Source organism: Papio anubis, chromosome 12 (genome assembly GCF_008728515.1).
Source record: "Papio anubis isolate 15944 chromosome 12, Panubis1.0, whole genome shotgun sequence".
NCBI classification, from domain to species: Eukaryota; Metazoa; Chordata; class Mammalia; order Primates; family Cercopithecidae; genus Papio; species Papio anubis.
In genome coordinates, this window is record NC_044987.1 from 8,237,241 (window position 1) to 8,259,266 (window position 22,026).

General features: G+C 49.1%; 1 protein-coding gene across 3 annotated transcripts in view; it reads left to right on the plus strand.

Moving 5' to 3' along the window:
* LOC116269804 (kin of IRRE-like protein 3) overlaps positions 1-22,026 on the plus strand; it is a 619,860-nt gene that overhangs the window by 560,388 nt on the left and 37,446 nt on the right. For all 3 annotated transcript variants that reach the window (XM_031653882.1, XM_031653881.1, XM_031653883.1), the window contains one exon: positions 1,596-1,673. In XM_031653882.1, the coding sequence (XP_031509742.1) occupies positions 1,596-1,673 (78 nt within the window). The remainder of the gene's footprint in view (positions 1-1,595; positions 1,674-22,026) is intronic.

Below are 22,026 nucleotides of genomic sequence, written 5' to 3' on the forward strand. Positions count from 1 at the left end.
TCAGATCTGCTTCTCTGCTCTTTACTGATAGTCAATAAACCCCTTTAAAGAATCAGGAGATCAAAGCCAGCGACCTCCCTGGGCCATGGCATTCTGCCACCTCCTGCCATGCTTTGTTTTTCTCCAGGGCAGGAGCCCCTGAGCTTGACTTATCTGTGTCTCATGGGCCCTGCACTCCCTTTCATCCTGCTATGCTTGGCGGGTGGACCTGGGCTGCAGATGGTGGATGGAGAAGGAGAAAGAGGAATGACCCGCTCTGTCTAACCTCTCCAGCCTGGACACTGACTGGCTGGGTTCAGGGAGACACTCGGTGTTGTGGGAGAAGGTGCTGTGATGCATCACTCATTGGGACCCTCTTTCTCTGAGAAACCAAAGGAAGGAGCAGGCAGGAGCCCAGAAATCCTGGCAAGGGCCGGGTAGAGCTGCAGTCACATTCCCTCTTCTAGAAACCAAATTCCTTATCTATTTACCAAGTTTGTGGCAGCTGTCACATTTGTATGACTTGTATGCTACAAGGTGGGGTGGAGGTCTAATACAATCATGGGAAGTCATTTAACATGGTTGAACCTCAGTGTTCCCGTCTGCATAATATCAGTTGCAGTGGCCCACCTGCCCACCTCAGGGGGTTGTTTGGGAGTAGAGGGGGTCAAAAAAATGAGTGGGCCATTGCTTCAGAACCCATAAAGTGCTTAAGACAAATCAGGATAAAAGCACAAATACCAGAGAGGAAAGCTTGCCTTCTTGTAAGGCAGATGGACTCCAATTTAATGCTCACACACACACGATGGACACTATTTACAAAATACTGCACAAATTTAAAAAATTGTATCTTGCATTTGCTACCTGGAATTGTTATTCCATCTTGTTTTTCCAATTGGGTCAAAGCCCTGTGGAGTCTGTGTCTCTCAGCTGTCTCGACCCCTGTGCTCTAAGTCTACACTTCATAAGTGCTTGATGATGGTGCTAAATTGGGCCTTGATATGGGAAGGCACAGGAATCTCTAGCACCAGAAATGCACCCTCTCTAAAAGGTAGAAAGAGTTCTTCTGCCTATACCTTAACTTCTCTGTCACCTTGCTGCCCTAAACTCACACGATCACTTCTTCATCCTCCTGAGTCACCCACTGTGTCTGCTTGCACTGTTTCATCCTAGCACCACTGGGTAGATTTTGCATCATCCCTGACAGGTCTGGCCACAGTCCCAAGTTGATCTGAGCATAGTCCCCAAGCCTGAGATACAAAGGGCCTCAAAAACCCAGAGTTATGGTTATGAGCATGGACTCAGAGCCAGACTGCCTAGGTTCAAAGCTCTTGCTTTACCACCTGCTAGCTCTTTCATCCAATGCCACTAACTTCATATATCTGTAAATGGGGATGATAGAAAATGGGGAAACAGGGTTGTTATGAAAAATCAAAATGAAGAATTGCTGGCTTAAAATTATGCCTGCAACCTAATAAGTTCCATATAAATGTTGGCTAAACAAAAAGTACCTCTGTTTATAAGAGCAACAAGCTCCACAGGCCCCTGCAGAGGGGCATCTCCTAATGCCTGACCTGTTCCCATTCCCAACTCACCCACCTGTGCTTCTCTTCCAGAGCTGGGCCTCCAGAAGAGAGGATGCTGTCTGGTGCTGGGCTACATGGCCAAGGACAAGTTTCGGAGAATGAATGAAGGTCAGTGAGAACCTCCCCATTGTCCCGGGGGTAATCTGGAGGGAGGAAGTTATCCCCTACAGCCACAGGACAGAGGAACCAGGAATAAGAACCTGGGACCTCTCTGAAGGGGACAGTGGGAAGACCAGTTTGGTTTCCATGAAGCCATTTGTTCAATAATGTGGGGAAGCATAGTGAATGCCTAAAACACAGGATGCTTATTCAGGAGCATTTTCTTTATGCAATCTTCCCTTCTCCCTTTGTGTCCCCTACTTCTCTTCCTCTCTCTTTCCTACCATTTCTTCCTCACCCCACCCCACAGCCAGCCCAATTAAATCTGCTCCTATTCTCATTTCTAATCCGGACCTCTCTACCTGCCTCCTCCATCACTCATGTTTCTTGAATGCCTGTTGAATAAACAGCACTATACAGGCACTTAGGAGAATACTAAAGAATAAGGCAATGTCTTTACTCCCAAAGAACTTACCCTTGGAAACCTGCCCCTTTTCCCAACTCCGCTGACCCTACTTCTCACTCTTACTCACAGGCCATTCTGTCTTCCTCTTGCACTGGCTTCACTGGGTCACTGAAGGCTTGAGAAACGTATTGACATTGGCATGGAGGCTGGGAGAAGGAGTGCTGTCACTTACGGGTCTGCTGTAATAAAGAACCAATCCTCTCCATCCCTAGCCATCTGTCTCCATGCAGCTAATAACCCTTTCCATCAGATACCACAGGCTGTTTGTCAGGATTCAAAAGTAGATAAACAATGGCTGGGGATGCCATTTATTCATTAAAGTCAGACAAATGAAGCCTTGGATCCCACCAGCCATGCTTGCCATGAGCTGGACCCCTCCCCTTCCAGGGCCCGGGGCCCATGTCTCCTCATTCCCCCTTCCAGTGTGAAGGAGGCAGCTCCTTTCTACCATCTCTACCCCCAGAGCACGACCATAGCATGGTCTCAGTGCCCTCTTTCCAAGCTCCTCAGGTGTCTCTCCTCCCAACCCCGACCACGACACCTACATCCCCATGCGTTCCCCATGCCTGAGACTTTGCCAGCTGTGGGCCTGTTTCCAGCACCCATCATGGTGACAATCTGACAAGAGTTAGGCCAACACAATTAAGCACAGGAAGTGATCACCTTCCCCATTTGCTGCCTGCCCGAAAGAAGCCAACAGCATCAAAAAGCTACTTCCCATTTGTAGGAACCCCATGACTGAGTACAGCCAGAGTTGGGGGCCGCATTTTCTGTGTCCTGCCAGTCAGTTGCCTTTACTGACTTTTCTCTTTCTCAGCCTCCCCTTCCCTCCCCAACACCACTGCCTTGACAAGACTGCTGGGCAGTCACTTCTAATTTGTGGGAACTGACAGCGTGCCTCTGTCCGTGGTGCTGAATAGACATGTTCTCTTGCTGGCAAAGCTCATTAGAGAAACTCGAAAGAGGTTTGTAGGGATTGGGGAAGCCAAAAAAGTCAGGAGCTGGGCTGGATTTGAAACCCAAAGCTGCAGGGGTCTGACCTCAGCTTCTGGATGGCTGAGGTGATGAGGGGTTGGGATGCAAGCTGAGCCAACATGTGTGATGAGTTAGAAATCTCAACTAACAACTCAGACAGGGTAGGAGGAGGGTGAGGCAGTGAGGCAGAGGAGAGACATACAGGTGGGTCAGCTTTGGCTCTGGAGGGCTGGAAGGCAGAGGTGAAGGAGAGGGAGGGCCCTGGAGGAAGGAGGCTCCTCTGCTTCCGCTCCAGCCAGCCTTGCTACCCTAAGGACCACATTATACGTTTCTCTCCCTCTAAAGCTCATGCACCCAAACTCCAGCACGTCTGCAGATAAGAAAGAGCACCAGAAAGCATATGAAGCTGTTTTATATTTATAATTATCTCATACCAATACTCAAAATAATTATAATTTCCACATATTAATAATTAAAATGGAATAGCAGCCATGACATAGATCAAGAAATAGAAATCTCTGTCCATGCTACACGACACACCTTGGTATAAATTGAACAATTGGTATAATAGTGAAAAACAATTATTTTTCTCCCAGTTGCTAGAATTAGTGAGATATTAGAACAATTAGCTTCTTCTTCCCTTAAAGATAAGTTGGTGATCATTATATTTCCCATTTAGAATAAATATAAAAGACCTACTTGTGCTGTATTAAAGCATATTTGTTCTGTTTAACAGTATCTAATAGGGTGCCTGTCACCCAGGGAGAAGTGCTTCCCTATTTTATTTGTTTTCCTGTTAATTTGGTGTCCTTTTATTTTCTTCTCTCTCCACTCCTCCCTCCTCACTACATTCCAAAAAATAACAGCTTGAGAAGGAACGAGAGGAAAATAATGAATGAACAGGAGCTTTATAGATCTGGGGTTTATCATAAGTTAGAGTAATCGCAATTGGTGCCGTTAAACTACACAAAGCAATAAAAAGAAAATGCTATTCAAAGATCATTTAAGGAGCATGTGATAGTCAATGAGAGGTTTGCTCTATTTGGGAGTGCTTAATAGCTTCGTGGATAGAATCTGCAGTCTTTGCAGGAATGGAGGTGGTTGGTAATACATGGAGAGTGTATGTGTGGGTGTGCGTGTGTATTCTCTACTGTGTGGACTCAACACAACTGAGCCATCAAAAGGAGATATGAGCAAAAATCAACAAAGGGCAGGCAAGAAAGGAGGAAGTAAAGACAGACTAGCCATAACAATATCACATTTGCTTGAGATCATTGTCTTCCTGTGATTAAGCACATGTGCTTTATATAGGAACTGCTGATGAGTGATCATTCAGTTATTCATCAAACATTTATTGAATACCATAAAAATAATACCAATTTCTCACAAGTGCCAGACATTGTTCTAAGCACTGGAGCTATAAAAGTAAGACACAAGCCAGGCACAATGGCTCATGCCTGTAATCCCAGCACTCTGAGAGGCCAAGGCAGGCAGATCACTTGAGGTCAGGAATTCAAGACCAGCCTGGCCAACATGGTGAAACCCTGTCTCTACTAAAAACACACACCAAAAAAAAAATCAGCCAGGCATGGTGGCGCACACCTGTAGTCCCAGTTACTCAGGAAGCTGAGGCAGGATAATTGCTTGAACACAGGAGGCAGAGGCCACAGTGAGCCGAGATCCTGCCGTTGCACCCCAGCCTGGGTAACAGAGTGAGGCTCCATCTAAAAAAAAATAGAAGAAGAAGAAGAAGTACAGTATGACATATTTCCTGCCCTCAAAGAGCTCACAGTAAAAATACATCTCAGTGTGTGTCACCTCCACAAAGAGATCCTGCCTTCCACCTACCTAAATTACACAGACACCCCTCTCCCTGCACCCTGTGCTCATCACGGCAGCCAGTGTGTGTATCGAGTGGCAGCTATTATGACGTGTGATTATTTATTGGACTGCTTCCTCAGGTGCTGTCAGTCTCACCTAGAGAATCAGCTGGAGGAGGGCAAAGACTCCTGTTCCTTCCTCTCCTCTCCCTGGGCCTTCGCCCAGTGTCTTGTACATAGGGAGTAGTCGCTCAACTTTCATTTAGGTAATTAACTAGGGCCCTGAGTGACAATGGAGGAATGTACAAAGTCCCCCGCAGGTGTCAGGTAGGTCTTGAAAAGGAGCACCTCAGACAGAGCAGACAAATGTGGAACGCTCCACAAAATGGTCTCCCTGTTCTAGGTGATTCCTAGAGTCTACCTTGGTGCTCACTCTCAGGCTTTCTTCCAGTTCCAGTGCTACAGCCCCTTCCTGGGAGGCAGGGTCCAGGCAAGCCATGGAAGGAGGGCTGGGTGGGGAAGCCTTCCCCAGGGGCAGTTACCCTTCTTTCTGTACCAGCTCTCCTTCCTAACCCCACCTACTGCCAGCCCATGCTCTTAGGGAATCTTTAAGTAGATCCGGCCTGCTCTCACTGGTTCCTCAGTCACATCTCCAACACACACATGAGCATGCACACACACATGCACACACCTGCATGCACATGCATACATGCACATGCATGCACACATGTATACACATGCACATATACACCCACATGTGTGCACACATGAACACACCCTTCACCTCCCCTTACTGGCCCTCCCCCTTTATGATGTTTCCCTCCTGGAGATCCAGACCACTCACCTTCTCAAAGCACATGGCTTCCCCAGACCTGATCCTATTCCCAGGCCAAGTAGAAAGCTGTCACATGTATCAGGAAAGGGGCTCTGCCTGTCTCAGAGAGCTCAGACCTCCTCTGTTAGAACTGTCAACAACCCTAGAGATAACAGTGCAATCCAATAACTCAGCATGGCCCAAGAGCATGCAGCAACTTGCCCAGGGCCCATGGGAAGTGGCTGGAAGAGCCAGGACCACAGCCCAGGGCTCCAGGCACCCAGGGGTCTTGGAATTCAGGAAGAGGAGGCTGAGACCATGAGCAGAGGGGAAGCCTCTAACACTTTAGCTTGGTTTCATTTTTCAGGGTGGTTGGAAAGAGAGAAAGTGGCAAGGCAGGGAGAAGAGAGGGCAGAACACAGGGAAAACTTGAGTCGACATGCAGAAGATCAGGGAAGACCTGGAGTGAGGGACACAGAGAGAGAAGGCCATTCCTAGGGAACCCGAAAAGCTGGCAGGCCACAGGAGTCCTGAGAAGGGAAATAAGGAAGAGGATGTTTAAAGGAGGGAAGAAGCAGAGGCACCCAAGTTTTGACCTCCCCTTCAGCCATCCCCCTGGGGCCAAGGGGGGCCTGCACAGGAGGGTTCTCCTCCCTCACACTGGTGCCCTCTCGGGCTGCCCATCAAGGTGAGTGTCAGTTTCCCTGGACTTTCAGCATTGCAATGATGGCTGCTTCAGAGAGCAAAGGAGAGCAGAAATGCCTCTGGGCGCTGTCCCTTTCATCTTTCAGGGCGAAACACTTGTGAGTGATTAGCAAAGGCAGCTTCTGCTTGCTGGAGACCTCTAGCCCTCTGTGGGAAGAACTGGTGCACCCAGGAAGGGGAAGGCTGGTTCCATAAATAACTAGCAGCCTCTTGTATGGCCCACAGCTCCCGAACAGCACCATGGTCCCAGTCCAGGCTCTGTGTGCAAATGCCCGTCGCCAGCAGCACCTGTCCTCACCTCCAAGCCTTACAGGGGAGTCAGAGCCCTGGGAGGTTGGGAATCTGGCTTCTTTGACAGCTCTAAAATTCTTTATGATGGCGTGAGAGCCTGTTCTTTCTGCACCCTTATACACTAACTTAAAAAAAAAAATGAGTCTAAAGCATCTACTGTTTCCTGCCTATAGAAAGAGAGGTGCCTCTCAGCTGGGATGTGTAGTGGGAGGAGCATCTAAGAGTGAGGAGCAGGCTGTGTGAGCTTGGACAAGTCCCTAGACACTCAGATCTCAACCTTCTCATATGCAAAATGGAATCATGTTGCATAAGAAGACCTGTATGTCTCTAAAATGTGATGATTCAAAAATCTATCTTGGCTCTCAACACCCAGCCCACACCCTGTTCTCACAGCCCATCCCATAATTTTAAATGTCTTGGTCACCAAAGGAACCAGTAGAAAAAAGTCAATGGACTGGCTTTCCTTGGGAGCCTCTGAAGGTGGATCCGTGTTTCTTTCTCCCATCTGTCATTAAGGGTGAACTCAGGTCATATCAGCTGTACGCTGGGTGGCAGGGCAAGAGTCTGGCAGGCCTGCGGGATGAGCTGTGCTTTTTTCAGGGCAGAGGGGAAGCAGGAGGCCAGGGTCCTTGGCCTGGGGACCAGACCCAGCGGTGAGCGGGCTTCCCTGCTGCCGGCAGCTCTTCTCACTCTGTTGCAGCCGTACAGTCTGGCTCACGCTAAGGGCCGCAGTCATTTTCCTGAGCCCATTCCTCCACTGCCTGCCGAGCCCCCGGGATGTTGGCTAATACCGTCATTTTGTTAGTTGGGGCTTTGGGGTGCATTTTTTCTAACTCCATTTTTCTTACTGATGTGTTTTCTTCCACTGGGGCTGCAAAGCCCATTATTTGTATAACGTCCCTGTTTATTATTTATGGCAAGACTCAGATTTCCAGGGCACTTTATGATTGTTATTTAATTCGCTTGGTGTCTTGGAACAAGAGACCTGCCGTTTCCACTCTCCAGCCAGGATCTGAGGGAACATTCCAAAGCTTTTTCTCAGCCCATTCCTCCAGCCACCTTTCCTACCAGGAGTCCTGCCTCTCTTAGACTGTGGATGCCTGTGCTACAGACCCTGCCAAGTTCCTTTTTTTTTTCTTACTGAAACAAGGCTTCATTCCGCTAGAGGACAGTGGAACCATCACGGTCACTATAGCTTCCAATTCCTAAGCTCAAGCAATCATCTCACCCCAGCCTCCCAAGTAGCTAGAAGAACAAGCATGCACCACCAGGCCCAGCTAATTTTTTAAATTTTTGTAGAGACAGTGCCTCACTATGTTGCCCAGACTGGTCTCAAACCCCTGGCTCAAGTAATCCTCCCACCTGGGCCTCCCAAAATGCTAGGATTACAGACATGAGCCACTGCACCCAGCCAAAGTTCCTTTTTAAACTTCGCTTTCCCTCACACTCATACCCAATCCTCACCAAGTCCTACGGATGTTATTTCCTGAGTGCCTCCTGTACCCACCCTCCTCTCTCCATCTCGTGCCACCACCCTAGTCCCTGTCCCCAGCCTCTCTCCCCTGCAGTGCATCAGGGCTCTCCTACCTGGCTCCTTGCATCTGTCATGCCCAATCCCCATGCCCAGGTCGTTTTCCACACTTTAGTCAGAGCAGTGTTTCAAAATGCAAACTGGACCATGTCATGTTCTTTTTGAAAATATTTTAATGGCTTTAAAAAATATATATTCAAGTCTGGGCACAGTGGCTCATGTCTATAATCCCGGCACTTTGAAAGACTGAGGCAGGTGGATCACCTGAGGTCAGGAGTTCAAGACCAGCCTGGCCTACATAGCGAAACCACACCTCTACTAAAAATACAAAATATTAGCTGGGCATGGTGGCATGCACCTGTAATCCCAACCACTCGGGAGGCCGAGATAGGAGAGTCGCCTGAACCTGGGAGGCAGAGGTTGCAGTGAGCTGAGATCATGCCATTGCACTCCAGCCTGGGTGACAGAGAGAGACTCCATCTCAAAAAAAAAAAAAAATTCTCAAATTGCTAGCATGTTCTACAAGGTGCCATGTGATCTGGTTCCTACCTACATCTGACCTCATCCTACCCCCTTAAACACCCTGTGCTCCAGTCACATGGGCCTTCCCACTGCTCCTCAAGCAGGGCCCCTGTCATAGGGTCTGTCTACCCTGCTCCCTCTTCTTGGGGTGTTTGCCACATTCACCCCGTCCCCAAACCCTTCACATGGTAATTCCTGCTCATCCTTCAAATCACAGCTCAAGTCTCTGCTCCAGTGACGCCTCCTCTGACCCACCCCTCCTCGGTCAAGATCCAGTTCCTGTGTTACATGGTCCTGTAGAACAAGATCCTTCCTTTCAGAGCTCTGAGCTCAGTTTGTACATACACATTCACACTGCAATTATTTACTAATGAGATGGGATAATTCCCTTGACCCTCTTTATGGGTGGCAACTGGAGTGGCTCCTTTCACTCAGCCTCCCTCTGGCCACTCCTTGAGAGAAGGAGCATGTGAGTGAGTGCAGGAACCAGAGGGAATGAATGCTGGAACCAGCCAGTTGCTCCTCTCTGGCAGGAGCAAGCTCCGTGCGGCCCCACAGCAGCGTCCAAGCTCCTGCCCTCTCGGCATGCAGGTTCTTGTCCAGCGTCAGGAAGAATCAGGTCACATGAACGGATTGAAGGGTAGTGTATGCAGAGGAATGTATTGGGCGATGAACGGGGGCTCTTGGCAGAATGGGGAGTTGGAAAGGGGATGGTGCAGGAAGAAGGCAATCGTTCCCTAACACTGCACTGTCTGAAGTTAACCTCGTCTATCCATTGTCTCCGACGCCCAGTTGCTGCCCTGCTCACCACTCAGCCGCTTGTATCCCCGATGCTCAGCTGCTTGTGTTACTCTGCCAGCTGAAGTCTTTTTATGGGCACAAGATAGGGATGTGGCAGGCCAAACAAGCAACATTTGGGAGAAAAATTGAGTCACCTGTTTTCACTAAGGGCTGCAGTTCCAGTCTTAAGGGTGGGGTTTAGCTGGGAGCCCAGTTGTTCTGTATCAGTAACACCTGTCTCCCCTACCAGTCCATTGTCTCTGTTTGGTCTCCATTAGATCCAAGGAGCCCAGCACAGTGTTTGAATAGAGTAGACGTCGACAGCAAAGTGAGGACAGTGACCTTCTCTGCCCCTAGTCAGTAGCTCCAAGATGCTGGAACTGGATAATTTGACAATCATAGACTTTTTAAAGGAACACTGGCAGTCACCTGGAGAGGAGAAAACTGAGACTCAGGAAAGGGATGTGATTCATCCAAAGTAACACAGGCAGCGGGCAATTGTCTTGGTCCCCAGAAAGTTTACCTCCACGTGGGGAGATTCAACGTACTTCCGTGGAGCGTTTCCTGGGGCTTATGGCAAACACCTCTGAGCACCTCCCAGCAACAACTGCCAGGACTTCGGACTAGAGAATTTCCACCTGAGGGCATTTACTCCCTTGCTATGAAATGTTAGCTGTCTTGGAAGGTGGGTGCACAGGACCCACCTGAAATACTCATCCTGTCTTTGGTGATGTCAGAGAAACATTCTAATGGGGACAGCAGTGCCCAGAAGAGTACATAAAATGGAAATGGTTTCTAGAGGATCAAGCTGCCTGTGGAATTCAAGGACAAGACACTCTCAGGCAGGGAGTTTCTTCTCCCCCAGAACTGACTCTGGAGCTGTGTGAGGTGCTGCTGGATTCGATTGACACATGGACAATGCATTAAGAACAGCTCTTGATTGACTCAGGAGCTGTTTGGTTGACAGCAGTTCCAGTGTGAATGGACACCAACCTGTTCCGAAGGTTACTACTTTGATCAGAGAAGGTAAAAACAGGTCTGCATATGAACTGAATTGCATGCTGTTTTCCTAATAGTGATGGAAAAAATGAACAATGGTAGAAGCCTCTGTGTTTAGGTTTTACTGAATCATGGGCAGTGACCAATGGCCTGGCCATGTGGCCAGGCAGAAGGGCAATGGAAACCTGGCCTATTAATGGGATGCCCACATGAAGCACAGCCCTGTGGAAATTTGAGGGGTGCATTAAAGCTGAACAAGTCAGTTCCCATCAGAAGAACTCCCTTCGAGTTTCAGAAGGTGACGGGAATCGACACACAGATAGCCCCGGGTTCTCCCTTGAGGTGGCCACCTGGGCTCATGAAATGGGTAGATATGGAGGCACGGCAGCAGTGTAGAGATGGGCTGAATCTAGACATGTTCCCTTTGCACCCTCTCAGACACATAATTCCAGCAAGAGCTATTCTGTCTGCCAGCAAGAGAGACAGAGACTGCCAGTGGCTATGTGGAAGATTCCCTGGTGGGAAGGCTCTAAACACAGCTGACAATGAGACTGATGCTGGGGGTCTACAAGTGGGTCTTGTCTAGAATAGACACTGACCTGACTCTGGAGTGGGTTTTCCTTACTCAGTAGAAGATAGAAGTGCTCAGAGTGTCATTTAAAAAAAAAAAAACAGAAGATATTGTATGCATTTGGACAGTTGACCATTATTTCTTCAGACCAAGGGACACACTGTAAGCCCATAACGTCCAGCAATGGACAGAGAGATCTCCTTAGAGTAAGAATTTGGTATAGAAATGCAACAGGCAATTGAAACATTGGTTGTCTAAAATGGGGAGACAAAAGCATGAAGGGCTGGCTTGCACGCCTTCACGAGTGTGTGCTCACACGCACCATGAGTGGTACTAGTGTCCCCACTAGATTTTCCCTCTGTTTTTCTGGCTGATCTGGGGACGAGGAGGTGGGAAGGATGCTAGATAACTATGCAATTCTTGCCAAGGAAGGAGTACACTGGTATAATGACTATTTTTTTTCTTTCTTTCCCAACTCAGTTAAAAAAAAAACTTTTCTTGGCCGGGCACGGTGGCTCACGCCTGTAATCCCAGCACTTCGGGAGGCTGAGGTGGATGGATCACCTGGGGTCAGGAGTTTGAGATCAGCCTGGCCAACATGGTGAAACCCCATCTCTACTAAAAATACAAAAAAAATTAGCTGGGCATGGTGACAGGTGCCTGTAATCCCAGCTACTCAGGAGGCTGAGGCAGGAGAATCACTTGAACCCGGGAGGTGGAGGTTACAGTGAGCCGAGATCACGCCATTCTACTCCAGCCTGGGCAACAGCGAAACTTCGTCTCCAAAAAAAAAAAAATTCTTCTTTGTCCCCTACCTGATGCAGTGATCCCAGGATCAGGGCTGCAACTACAAGTTCTGGAAGCAGAGATAATTTCTAAGCAAAAAACTGTCACTGTGTTTTTAAACCTTATGTCAGAATTCCTAGGGCCCTGATGGGGGTGGGAGGTGCCTTCACCCTGTCTAGCAAAATTAGGGCTAAGAATAAATACAACTAGGGTGTCTCGTGGTAAAAATAATCCACTAGTTTGGAACCTACATAACCTTCCCGGATATGAATGGGAATGGACTGAGGGGAGGCACTGGCTGGACTTGTGCTGCCAGCAGCCATCTGGACCACACAGTGGCCAATCCCAATGTCCCTTCTAAAGGTGGAAAAGTGCAGGTAAAAATAAATGACTAGTGGAGAAAATGAAGAATCGTACCTGAGGGTAAAGAAATGAATAATGGGTTATAAAAAGAAGGAAATCCAATACTACATTAACAACTGGAAACAGTCTCAAACCAAAAGAGGACATTGTCTCTTAGCTTAGTATCCCAAGATGCCTGGAAGGGGAAAGCTGTGTTTGCTGGGACCACTCCTGGTTTTGGAACCTTTTCTTCAAATCTAAAGAAGGCCTGCAGGCTGGGCACAGTGGCTCATGCCTGTAATCCCAGCACTTTGGGAGGCTGAGGCGGGTGGATCACCTGAGGTTGAGAGTTCAAGACCAGCCTGACCAACATGGTGAAACCCCATCTCTACTAAAAATATAAAAATTAGTCAGGCATCGTGGCCTACACCTGTAATCTCAGCTACTCGGGAGTCTGAGGCAGGAGAATCGCTTGAACCCAGGAGAGGTTGCAGTGAGCCGAGGTCACGCCATTGCACTCCAGCCTGAGAGACAGAGTGAGACTTCGTGTCAAAAAAAAAAAAAAAAAACCTGCAAACCTGAGTGGCCTCACCCTGGGAGACATTCATGCAATACAGTGCACTGGACTAATTGTTAAATGATAATGCATATTCTTTTGACGTAAGGGATCAGTGGTTGAAAACCAGGGCATGGCCTGAGGTGTTATGATGTATCTAGACATGTTTCTATATAGAGGGGCATGGGGTGGGGGGATTTCATCCACGGTTCCTGGCTCATAACTCCCATAGCCCTTGCTACAATCTTTTGTCATATGTTGGGTGTGTTAGGCTTCGGGCAGGCCTCGGGAAACAGGATCTCTTTCTGGCCCTCCTTTCCCCTGCCCCATTGCAGGACTCTAATCTTTCACCACCTTTTTGACTGTGGGTCTTAAGACCCTCCCCTGAGAGAGTCCCGCCTCACATCCTGGGGGAAGGAGTGCTTCTATAAAAACCCAAGAGGACTGAGTTTCAGGATCTTCTGGGCAGCTGAGCATGTAAAGCTTCCTGGAGGGTGGTGCACCGTGCACCCAGGGAGGACGTGGAAGCTCCGTGCCCCTTCCCCCCAATCTCTTCCTCTGTATTCTTCACAATATCCTTTAGAATAAACCGTAAACATCGGAAAGTGTTTCCCTGAGCTCTCCGTGCCACTCCAGCGCCTTAATCAAACCCAAACAGGAGGTCATGGGAACCCCCAACGTGAAGCGGGTCTGCCAGGAGTTCTGGGAGCCTGAACTTGCGACAGGTGCCGGGTGTGGGGGAAGTCTTGGGGACTGGGCCCCCAGCCTGGGGGATCTGACACTATCTCCAGTAGGCAGTGTCAGAATTGAACTGGAGGACACCCAGCTGGTGTCCGCTGCTCCCACCCGTTCCATCACAGAAGTCTCCTGTGTTGAGTGTTGTGGTGAGTGTAGAGGAAAGATGCAGTTGGGGAGAGAGTTCTCTCCAACATTTCACACCCAGCTGTTTTTGTGGCTGTTTTGGTTCTGGTTTTCCTTTTAGCATTGTGACTAATTTTTGTTTGTTTGTTTTGAGACAAAGACGGAGTTTCACTCTTGTTGCCCAGGCTCGGGTGCAATGGCATGATCTCGGCTCACTGCAAGCTCCCCCTCCCGGGTTCAAGCGATTCTCCTGCCTCAGCCTCCTGAGTAGCTGGGATTACAGGCACCCGCCACCTCACCCAGCTGATTTTTTGTAAGTTTAGTAGAGATGGGGTTTCACCATGTTGTGCAGACTGGTCTCGAACTCCTGACCTCAGGTGATCTGCCCGCCTCAGCCTCCCAAAGTGCTGGGATTACAGGCGTGCAACTAATATTCCTAATGTACACCCTGTGGCTTCGGAGTAGAATAAATCTAGATTTAAATCCCAGGTGTAGTCAGGGCAGGCTTAGACCCCTATCATTACAGATTCTCCAGGCCAGAACAGACCAAGGTCATCTGGTTCCATATCCCTGCCAAGTACCAATGTAGGTAAAGACTGTGAACACGGCCGTATTGCATGCTGATTTATTCACCAACCATGCATCCAGTGCCCGCTCTGTGCCTGGCACTGTGCATGTAAAAACATAGTCCCTGCCCCCAAGAATATCACTGTCTTTTGAGGGGAGAGACAAACACGTCAGCAACTACAATACAATGTCGCAGTTGCGGTAACTGGGTATGAATAAGTAGCTATGGAAACAGAAAAGGAGAATCCAATCACACCGTTGGCCAGGAGAGGAGTGTCCAGCATGGTTTCTGGAGAAAGTGGTATTTGCCTGAGCCCTGTGAGATGTTTTATTATAAAAGGCTGTTGAAATCTATGCTTGAATCCCTCCAAAGACAAGAAACTTGCAGCCTGCCGAGGCGGTGGGCAGCTCCTCAGCCAGGCTCTCCAAACACCACACCCCTTCCACCCCAGGAGGCTGCAGTTTTCTCATTCTGGCTTTATTGATGACAGGGGGACCCAGTGACTCGGACAGCAGCCACTGGCAAGATCCTGGGGTCTCCACTATGCCAACTGCACCAGGGAGGCCTCCTTTCTTCTCTCTGCTTCTTCCTTCCATCCCCAGTCAGCCTCAAAGGCTTCATCACAGAATTCTTTGAGTGCTGAGACCCTCCCCCAGCCCTCTCCCCAGGGTCTGAAGAAAGCCCCAGAGAAGTTGGAATAAATGAAGGTGCTTAATGGCTTGCGGTGCCATAAAGTTTTTAGAGCTGTGCACTGGAATGAGCAGGTTCAGGCTGAGATGAATGATCCAGGGCCTTTATCAAAGGGAGTCAATAAAAACCCGAAGGAGCGTGCCCCACCTCCACAGAGCGCTCATGTCACAGTGCTGGGCCCTGCGCTCTGCAAGTAGGAACCAAGGGGCCGCGTTTTCCCCCCAACTCCATCTGCTTTCTTCCCCATGCCTTCCTTTCTGAAATGTATTCGTTTCTATGGAAACTGTGTTGTTACTGGTATGGGAGGAGTTTAATGACATTCAGAAGTGCCAAATCAAGTCCATTTATATAATGGTTTGAAATACACATAATGGCCTATGGAATATAGGACACGGTGACAGTTTCAGTAACTGTGTACCGAGTGCGGGATAAATAGAGCAATGGAATAGTCCCCACCTCCAAGTCAAATGCACTAGGAATAACCACTATTCTTAGTACTAAAGAGCAGCACTTCTCAACCATTTTTCATGAAAGGATCTCAAAACATGACACTAACCTGCTCTCGGCTCATGGAGAAAGGACCCTGGACCTCAGCTCCTCTGTGCCTGCCAAGGTTTGACCAAATATCAGGTGGGGAAGGTACAGAGGCATGAGTGTGGCTGTGGATGCTTCCAGGGGTGAAAGGTAGCAGGCGTTCTATCTCGTTGCTCCCAGGGCCCACCCGCTTGGTGAGCCCACGGACGTCATTGCCTTGATTGATAGTCACTCCTGTGCTGTTCCTATGGCTCATTACTGCTGGATTCAGAGATTCATCAGCACCCACTGTGTACACAGAGATGAATGACACATGGAGGATGCCCTTATCTTAGCTCAGGCTCCCCTGGAAGCAGAACCTAAGCAAGAGCTGGAGTGAAGTCATTCCTCATGAAGGTGCAGAGGTGCCAGCAGGAGGGTTGGGAATTGACATGGAAAAGGAGGCATCGGCACGGGGGGACCCCAAGCCTGCTACCACTGTGGGCAGTCAGAGCCCAGTCCCAGTGAGAAACTCTGAGATGTGCTATTGAACACCACCTCACAGCTAGGGCACCCAAGGGGTGGGGTATTGAGTGGAGCTCCTGTGGGGCATGGGTGGAGGGCTGCTGGGTGAGGGTGTTCCTCCCAGCAGGTCTGGCCTGCTCTGTGTGAGGGCACAGTAGCATCCGCAGCTAAAGAAACAGCCCTCAAGAGAAGGGGTCCAGGCACCGGCAATGGGAGATTGGCCTGAAGACTTGAGATGGTCAGGCCTGCAGATACAAGTGGGCACTGACAGAGTCGATGGCAGCCTGCAGAGAACTTCAGGTCCATTGGGGAGATGGGCATATAATAAAATGGCAGAAGGCAGGGTGATGGGAGAACGAAAAGGAGGTAGAGATGACAGGCTTGTGGAGAACTGGAGGTGGAAAGCTGTTTGTTCTGACTGAGGGGCTCCAAAAAAGCAGGAGAAGAGAGACGGAGCTGACACACAAAGACGAGGGCCAAGGGGACCGTTTTGCACACTTGCACCATCTAATCCTCACCACGTCACAAAGTGGGTAGTGTCACCCCCATTCAGAGGAGGAATAAACAGAGGCTCAGAAGACGAGGTCATCACCTAAAGGCACACAGATGTCAGAGTAAACCAGCAGAGCGCCAAAGCCTGGCCTTCTTTCTTCCACCCTGCCTCGGAGCTTTGTGTCTGGGCGACGAGGGTGGGGTGACTTCCCCATCATCACCCAGGGCAGACATGACTGAGCCCCTGTTGTGGGTCCCTGTTGACTTTTCCCCATGGTCAAGGACTGCTGTCCCCAAATCTCCCACCACACACTGACCACAGACCCCGCCTCAGCCACTCAGGCGGCCCCTCTGATCCTGCCCCAGATATGGGTTGGGCTGAGTGTGCCTAATATTGAGTGAATTTTCTGCACTGCAAAGAGAGGACACAGCCTTGGCGGGGGGGAGCTTCAGCTCTAGTAGTCTCCAGCAGTGGGTCCCCTCCGCTGTCCTTACCCCTGCACACTCCTCTCCCAGCCGCGCTCTAAGCCTCACTGCCTCTGAAAACATGAGGGAGGAGGGATCACGCGTACACACAGGCAGCATTTCTGTAGCATGTTAATAGGTTTTCTGTCAGATGCAGCCTTCATGATTAGACACGGTGGGGAGAAGCTACATGAGACCTAACAAAATGAGAATCTTTCCTGCAGAACTTCTCGGAGACACTAATACACCAAAGGCCATGGTGAGCCGCCCAAAGGAGATACAACTCACAAAGTTCCCAAACTCATTTGACCACAAAACATTTTTCCTGTAGCATGTGTCAGGACTAGTGTTCCCTGGAATGCACTTTGGAAACTAGTGTTTTAGAGCCCAGATCTTCTACTAACTGGTGGTGTGAGCTTTGTCAAACAAGAGTAAATCATACCTGCCTTGTGAGGACTCACAAAGTAACATGGATGAACACTCTTTATAAACTTGTAAAATACTAGACAGATTATTTATTTGTGTAAAGCAAACACACTCAGTGTCCTAGAGAACCTTTCATTGGAGGTCAAACAAATAATAATAATAATGTTTTTTAAAAATTAGTTCTGTTCCTGTCTCAGTATATGACTTTGACCTTGATCTCTCTTGACCTATATTTTCTCATCTGCGAAATGGGCATACTCATGATGCTAGCACTCTTTCTTCCATGTATTTGTCGGAAGGAGAAAATATGCATCACGATTGTGTGATGCCTTGAAAAAAAGTATGAAGTACTGCAGAATGCAAGTTATTATCAGAGATCCAGGTTAATACCCCCAATTCAGTCCAATTTGTGTTGAGATCAAGACAAAAGGGGTGCTGGGGAGGAGGGGGCTAGTGACATAAACAAAAATGACTGATAATCTTCATCCATATTTATGATGTTAGGAGCCTTGTATGAGCATGTCACTGAGGAGAGAAAATGAATATTTTATGAGTGAACGCTGAATGCTGTATTAAGATGAAATGCACAGAAAGCGGCCCGCTTGCCTCTGCCTCCAGGTTGTGCTGGGGAGGTCAGCACAGGCTCTGTGCCTGGTCTCCAAGGAGCGGGGCAGTTGGTCTGGAAGGATGAGCTCAGCCTCCCAGCACAGACTGGGAGCTGTCCAGGGTGGACTGGTGGCAGCAACTTTGCCCTGGGAGGTGGGAGAACTAAGACTCCACTCCCTCTACCAGCTGGAAAGCCTTGGGCGAGTTACCATAACCTCACTGGGCCTCCATTTCCACACTGTAAAATGAGAAGATCAACCCTGAACAATTGTGAGGTCTAAATCCAAGCTCAGCTGTTTGGAGGAGGGCTTTGTAATGCACGTAAGTGGGAAGTGTTATTATTCATGTATACACTCAACATTTACTGAACATCTACTATGTGCCAATCACTGCCACAGCCCCTTATTTATCATATATCCTGTGTGCCAAACACCACAGTCATCACTTTACACACATCACTCCATTTAATCATCACCAGAATCTTGAGAGGTATCTATTATCACTCCCGTTTTCCACATAAAGAAAATGAAACTTAGGAAAGAGAAATAGCTTGCCCAAAGCCACACAGCTAGGAAATGGCAGAGCCCAGGACTGTGTGAAGCCAAAACCCTGAGCTCTACATTAAATGGCCCATCCTTGCCTCAAGTACTTCTGCAGTGCCAGTGGGGGCCCTGCCCTGCAACCCTTGACAGCTCTTCCCGGTTCTGCTCATGCTCCATGCTTCCTACCACCAGTGCCCCTCCAGAACCAGAAGAGAAAGCCCTGCCACCTTCTGTCTGGGCCCTGAGGATACCCTCCTTTGTTCTCCAACCCTGCTCCCTTCCTTCTCCTTGAAGGACTGTTCTCCATGATGCAGTCATCCAGGGGTTCTTTTTTATTTCATTTCTTTATTTTATTTTATTTTTAAAAATTGAGATGGGGTCTCACCATGTTGCCTAGGCTGGTCTCAAACTCCTGGGCTCAAGCAATCCTCCCTCAGTGGCCTCCCGAAGTGCTGGGATTACAGGCATGAGCCACCGAGCCTGGCCTGGGGACTCTAATTTCCATCCCTATTCATCTCTTATCCCAGGCAGGCATCAGGTGGTGTAAAGACTGAACACCTCCCACCCCTGAAAGCAGCAGGGACGGACCAGGCAGTGCAGGGTGAACATGCTCAGCCATGTCTCCCTGCTCCAGAGAGATGTCTGTGGAGGCAAAGACGGCTCCCCTTGGCGCCAGCTCGAAGCTCCTGGCTCACTCCCGCCCACCACACAGCACGAGGGCACCCCCATCTCTGCAAATCCCTACCCTGTGGGGCAGTTTCATGTTATCTTGGCTCATTCCTTCTCCCGAGATGAAGAGATTGTTTTAAACCTGCCGCCCCACCAGCTCTGCTCTTGGCTTCCAATGCCATTAAGTTTCATTATAACAAATAAACACCACAATGACATTTATAAGTTACCACTGAGCACAGAAGCACAAATATGAAGCAGATAAACTGCATTTGATCCAAATAATTACTGCAGGCAATATTGGGCTTAGTCTGAGCTGGCAGCCGGGTACCGAGTAATTTATTAGATTGCGTAAGGCAAGGTTGCACGTTGAGTTTTTCGTTATTGTGTCTTTTCCCCTCTCCATGGCCTAAATAGGTTAGAGGAGTTTAGACAGTGCACGGCCAAACAAAGACAGACTTTGCTCAAGCAGATTAAGGCCAGGAATGTCAGCCAAGTGTCCAGGAATGGCTGCTTCCCAAGCAGCACCAGACTTGCAAGAGAAGAAAGGGCTTAGGCGATTATCTTGATGCTGCCAACCAAGGACAGCTCCCTGCACTCCCCACCCACTGGCCCAGATACAAAAAGCAGCCCCGTGGAGGGAGTAAATGACAGGGCCCATTTACTGTCCTGGATGGAGCCCCCAGGACACCGAATCCGGGTTCCTGCTGCAGACTCTCAGCCAAAGACCCTCTATGGAAAGTCCCTTTTATAGCCCTAGGTAGCCCCGGGCAGTCCCACCCCCAGTCCCAGACCTATCATCCTGCAATAAATCAAGGGAAGGAAGCAGTCTGCCAGCCAACTCTGCAAAACAAAGCGAAGAGAACTGGCTGCAAGCAGCTGCCTCCCTGCCAAACCCAAACTCATAAAGTTTGATTCAAGGGGTTACAATACCTCCCATTCAGAATCCCTCCTGCCCCGTTCTTCCAGCCTTAGTAAATTACCCAATAAGCAGCAAGGACCTGTAGTTATTGTGCAGTTAAATGGTATTTGCCCCGTAAATTCTGAGCAGAGTACTAACGGTGATATACAGTAACTAATTACAGACATGAATTCTCTCCCCAAGATGCCAAGTGTTACCAAATATTGTTGTGTTTAGGGGAGGGGGGTTGAAAGCTGCTCTCTTCTCTCCAGTGAAGCCATGAGTAACTCTCTTATTAGAGGAGCTGTCACCATCTCCAGGGGCACTCCAGGCTGGAGAATAGAGCTGTCCTGGGGAGCAGACAGGAGTGGGGCCACATGCCCACGTGCTGCCCCCTGACCCTGTGCCCCAGCAGAAGGGTCTAGCAGGTACCGGCTGGTCCTCCTTGGGTCATCTCACAACAAATAAGTGGCTCAGCACCATGGTGGCGGTGGCAAAGGCCCAAGGCTCCAGCAGGGCAGGGAATGGAAGTCATTATTCACCCAGCCCAGGGCCGAGCAGAGAGAGCTATGGCCAGGGATCGGCCTCCGCAAAGGGCTTCTGAATAGGGCCACAGAGGGTTAGGGTTAAAAGTGGTACAGACGACTTTTGCCCTAAAATATTGTTGACAGAGCAGATTTCAGCCCCAAGGGCACCGTGGGAGAAGTTTCCGTGGTCTTCAGGTAGGGCAGGGACTGTCCTATCGGCTTCCCATCGGCTTTATAGCTGTTTTTGGAGCTCAGCCGGGGACAGGTAGGTGGCACAGTAGTGAGTCTCTGCTTTCTGAAGAGGAAACCACACAGATCAAGCACCCTCTGCTGATCTGCTACTGTTGGGGGAAAAAAAGCCAGGCCTGCAGTCAAATGGCTCAAACCCTAGCTCTACCACACGCTGTGACCCTGGATGGGCTCTGTAACCTCTCTGAGTTTCCTTGTCCATAAAATGGGAAAGATTCTCCATCTCTCAGGATGGTGGATGTGAGCCGGGGCTACCCCTGCTTCTAAGGAGCTCTGTCCTACTGGAAAAGCAGAAAACTTCCCTTCCCAGACTGGGCGTCCCAGGCAGCCCTCACACTCCCCCTCCATCCTCTCAAGGGGCTTCCAGCACAAAACCTCTCCTTGACGAACATCTCTACTTCCAACAATCAGAGAGACTGGGGCAGTAATGGCAAGTTAGTTTTGCTTTGTTCTCTTTGATTGATGCAGACCAGCTGAGGCCTTGCAGGGCCCCTGTTTGGTGGGTGACAGGAGAGGCAGGGTGGGGTAGAAGAGGGAGGACTTGGGAGGGTGCATTCACAGGGGACATCAGGCTTGGAGCTGTGATATTCACGTCTCTACATGGGGGGCTGATGACCGGACCTGCTCCACGGGGTGCTGTGAGGGTGGATTAGGTAAGATAATGTATGTGAAGTGCTTTGTATAGGAGTTAGTTGTGGTTAATATCCCAAACCCACCAGAAGACGGCCCACAATCCCAGGGCAGTGAGAAGAAGAATCACTTTTTTAATTAGGACACATATATAGTCAGCACTCAATTATCTGTTGGCAAATTGTCCCCATTCCTTGCAAATGCTATCACCAAGTTTGCTTAATGAAGTCCTCTGTTAACATTTCACAGCTTCTTATTTTGCTCTTATGTGCATGAGGTCCAAAGGGAATAAAAGTCCTTCAAAGGCAAAATCTGTTAATATCCCCCTCCCCTCCTAGATGAGGTATGAGCCATAAAGACAGGAGTTGGGGAAGGTGGAGAGCACCTGACTCTAGCTTTGGGCCAGTCCCAGAGGTGATGTTCTCCCCTCAGCTCAGTAGGAGGCAGAGAGGGAGCCCCATCCTTGGGTTGACTGTTTTTTTAAGTATTAAAAATTCCTAGAACATCAAACATACCCATATTGAAATGTGAATATCAAAA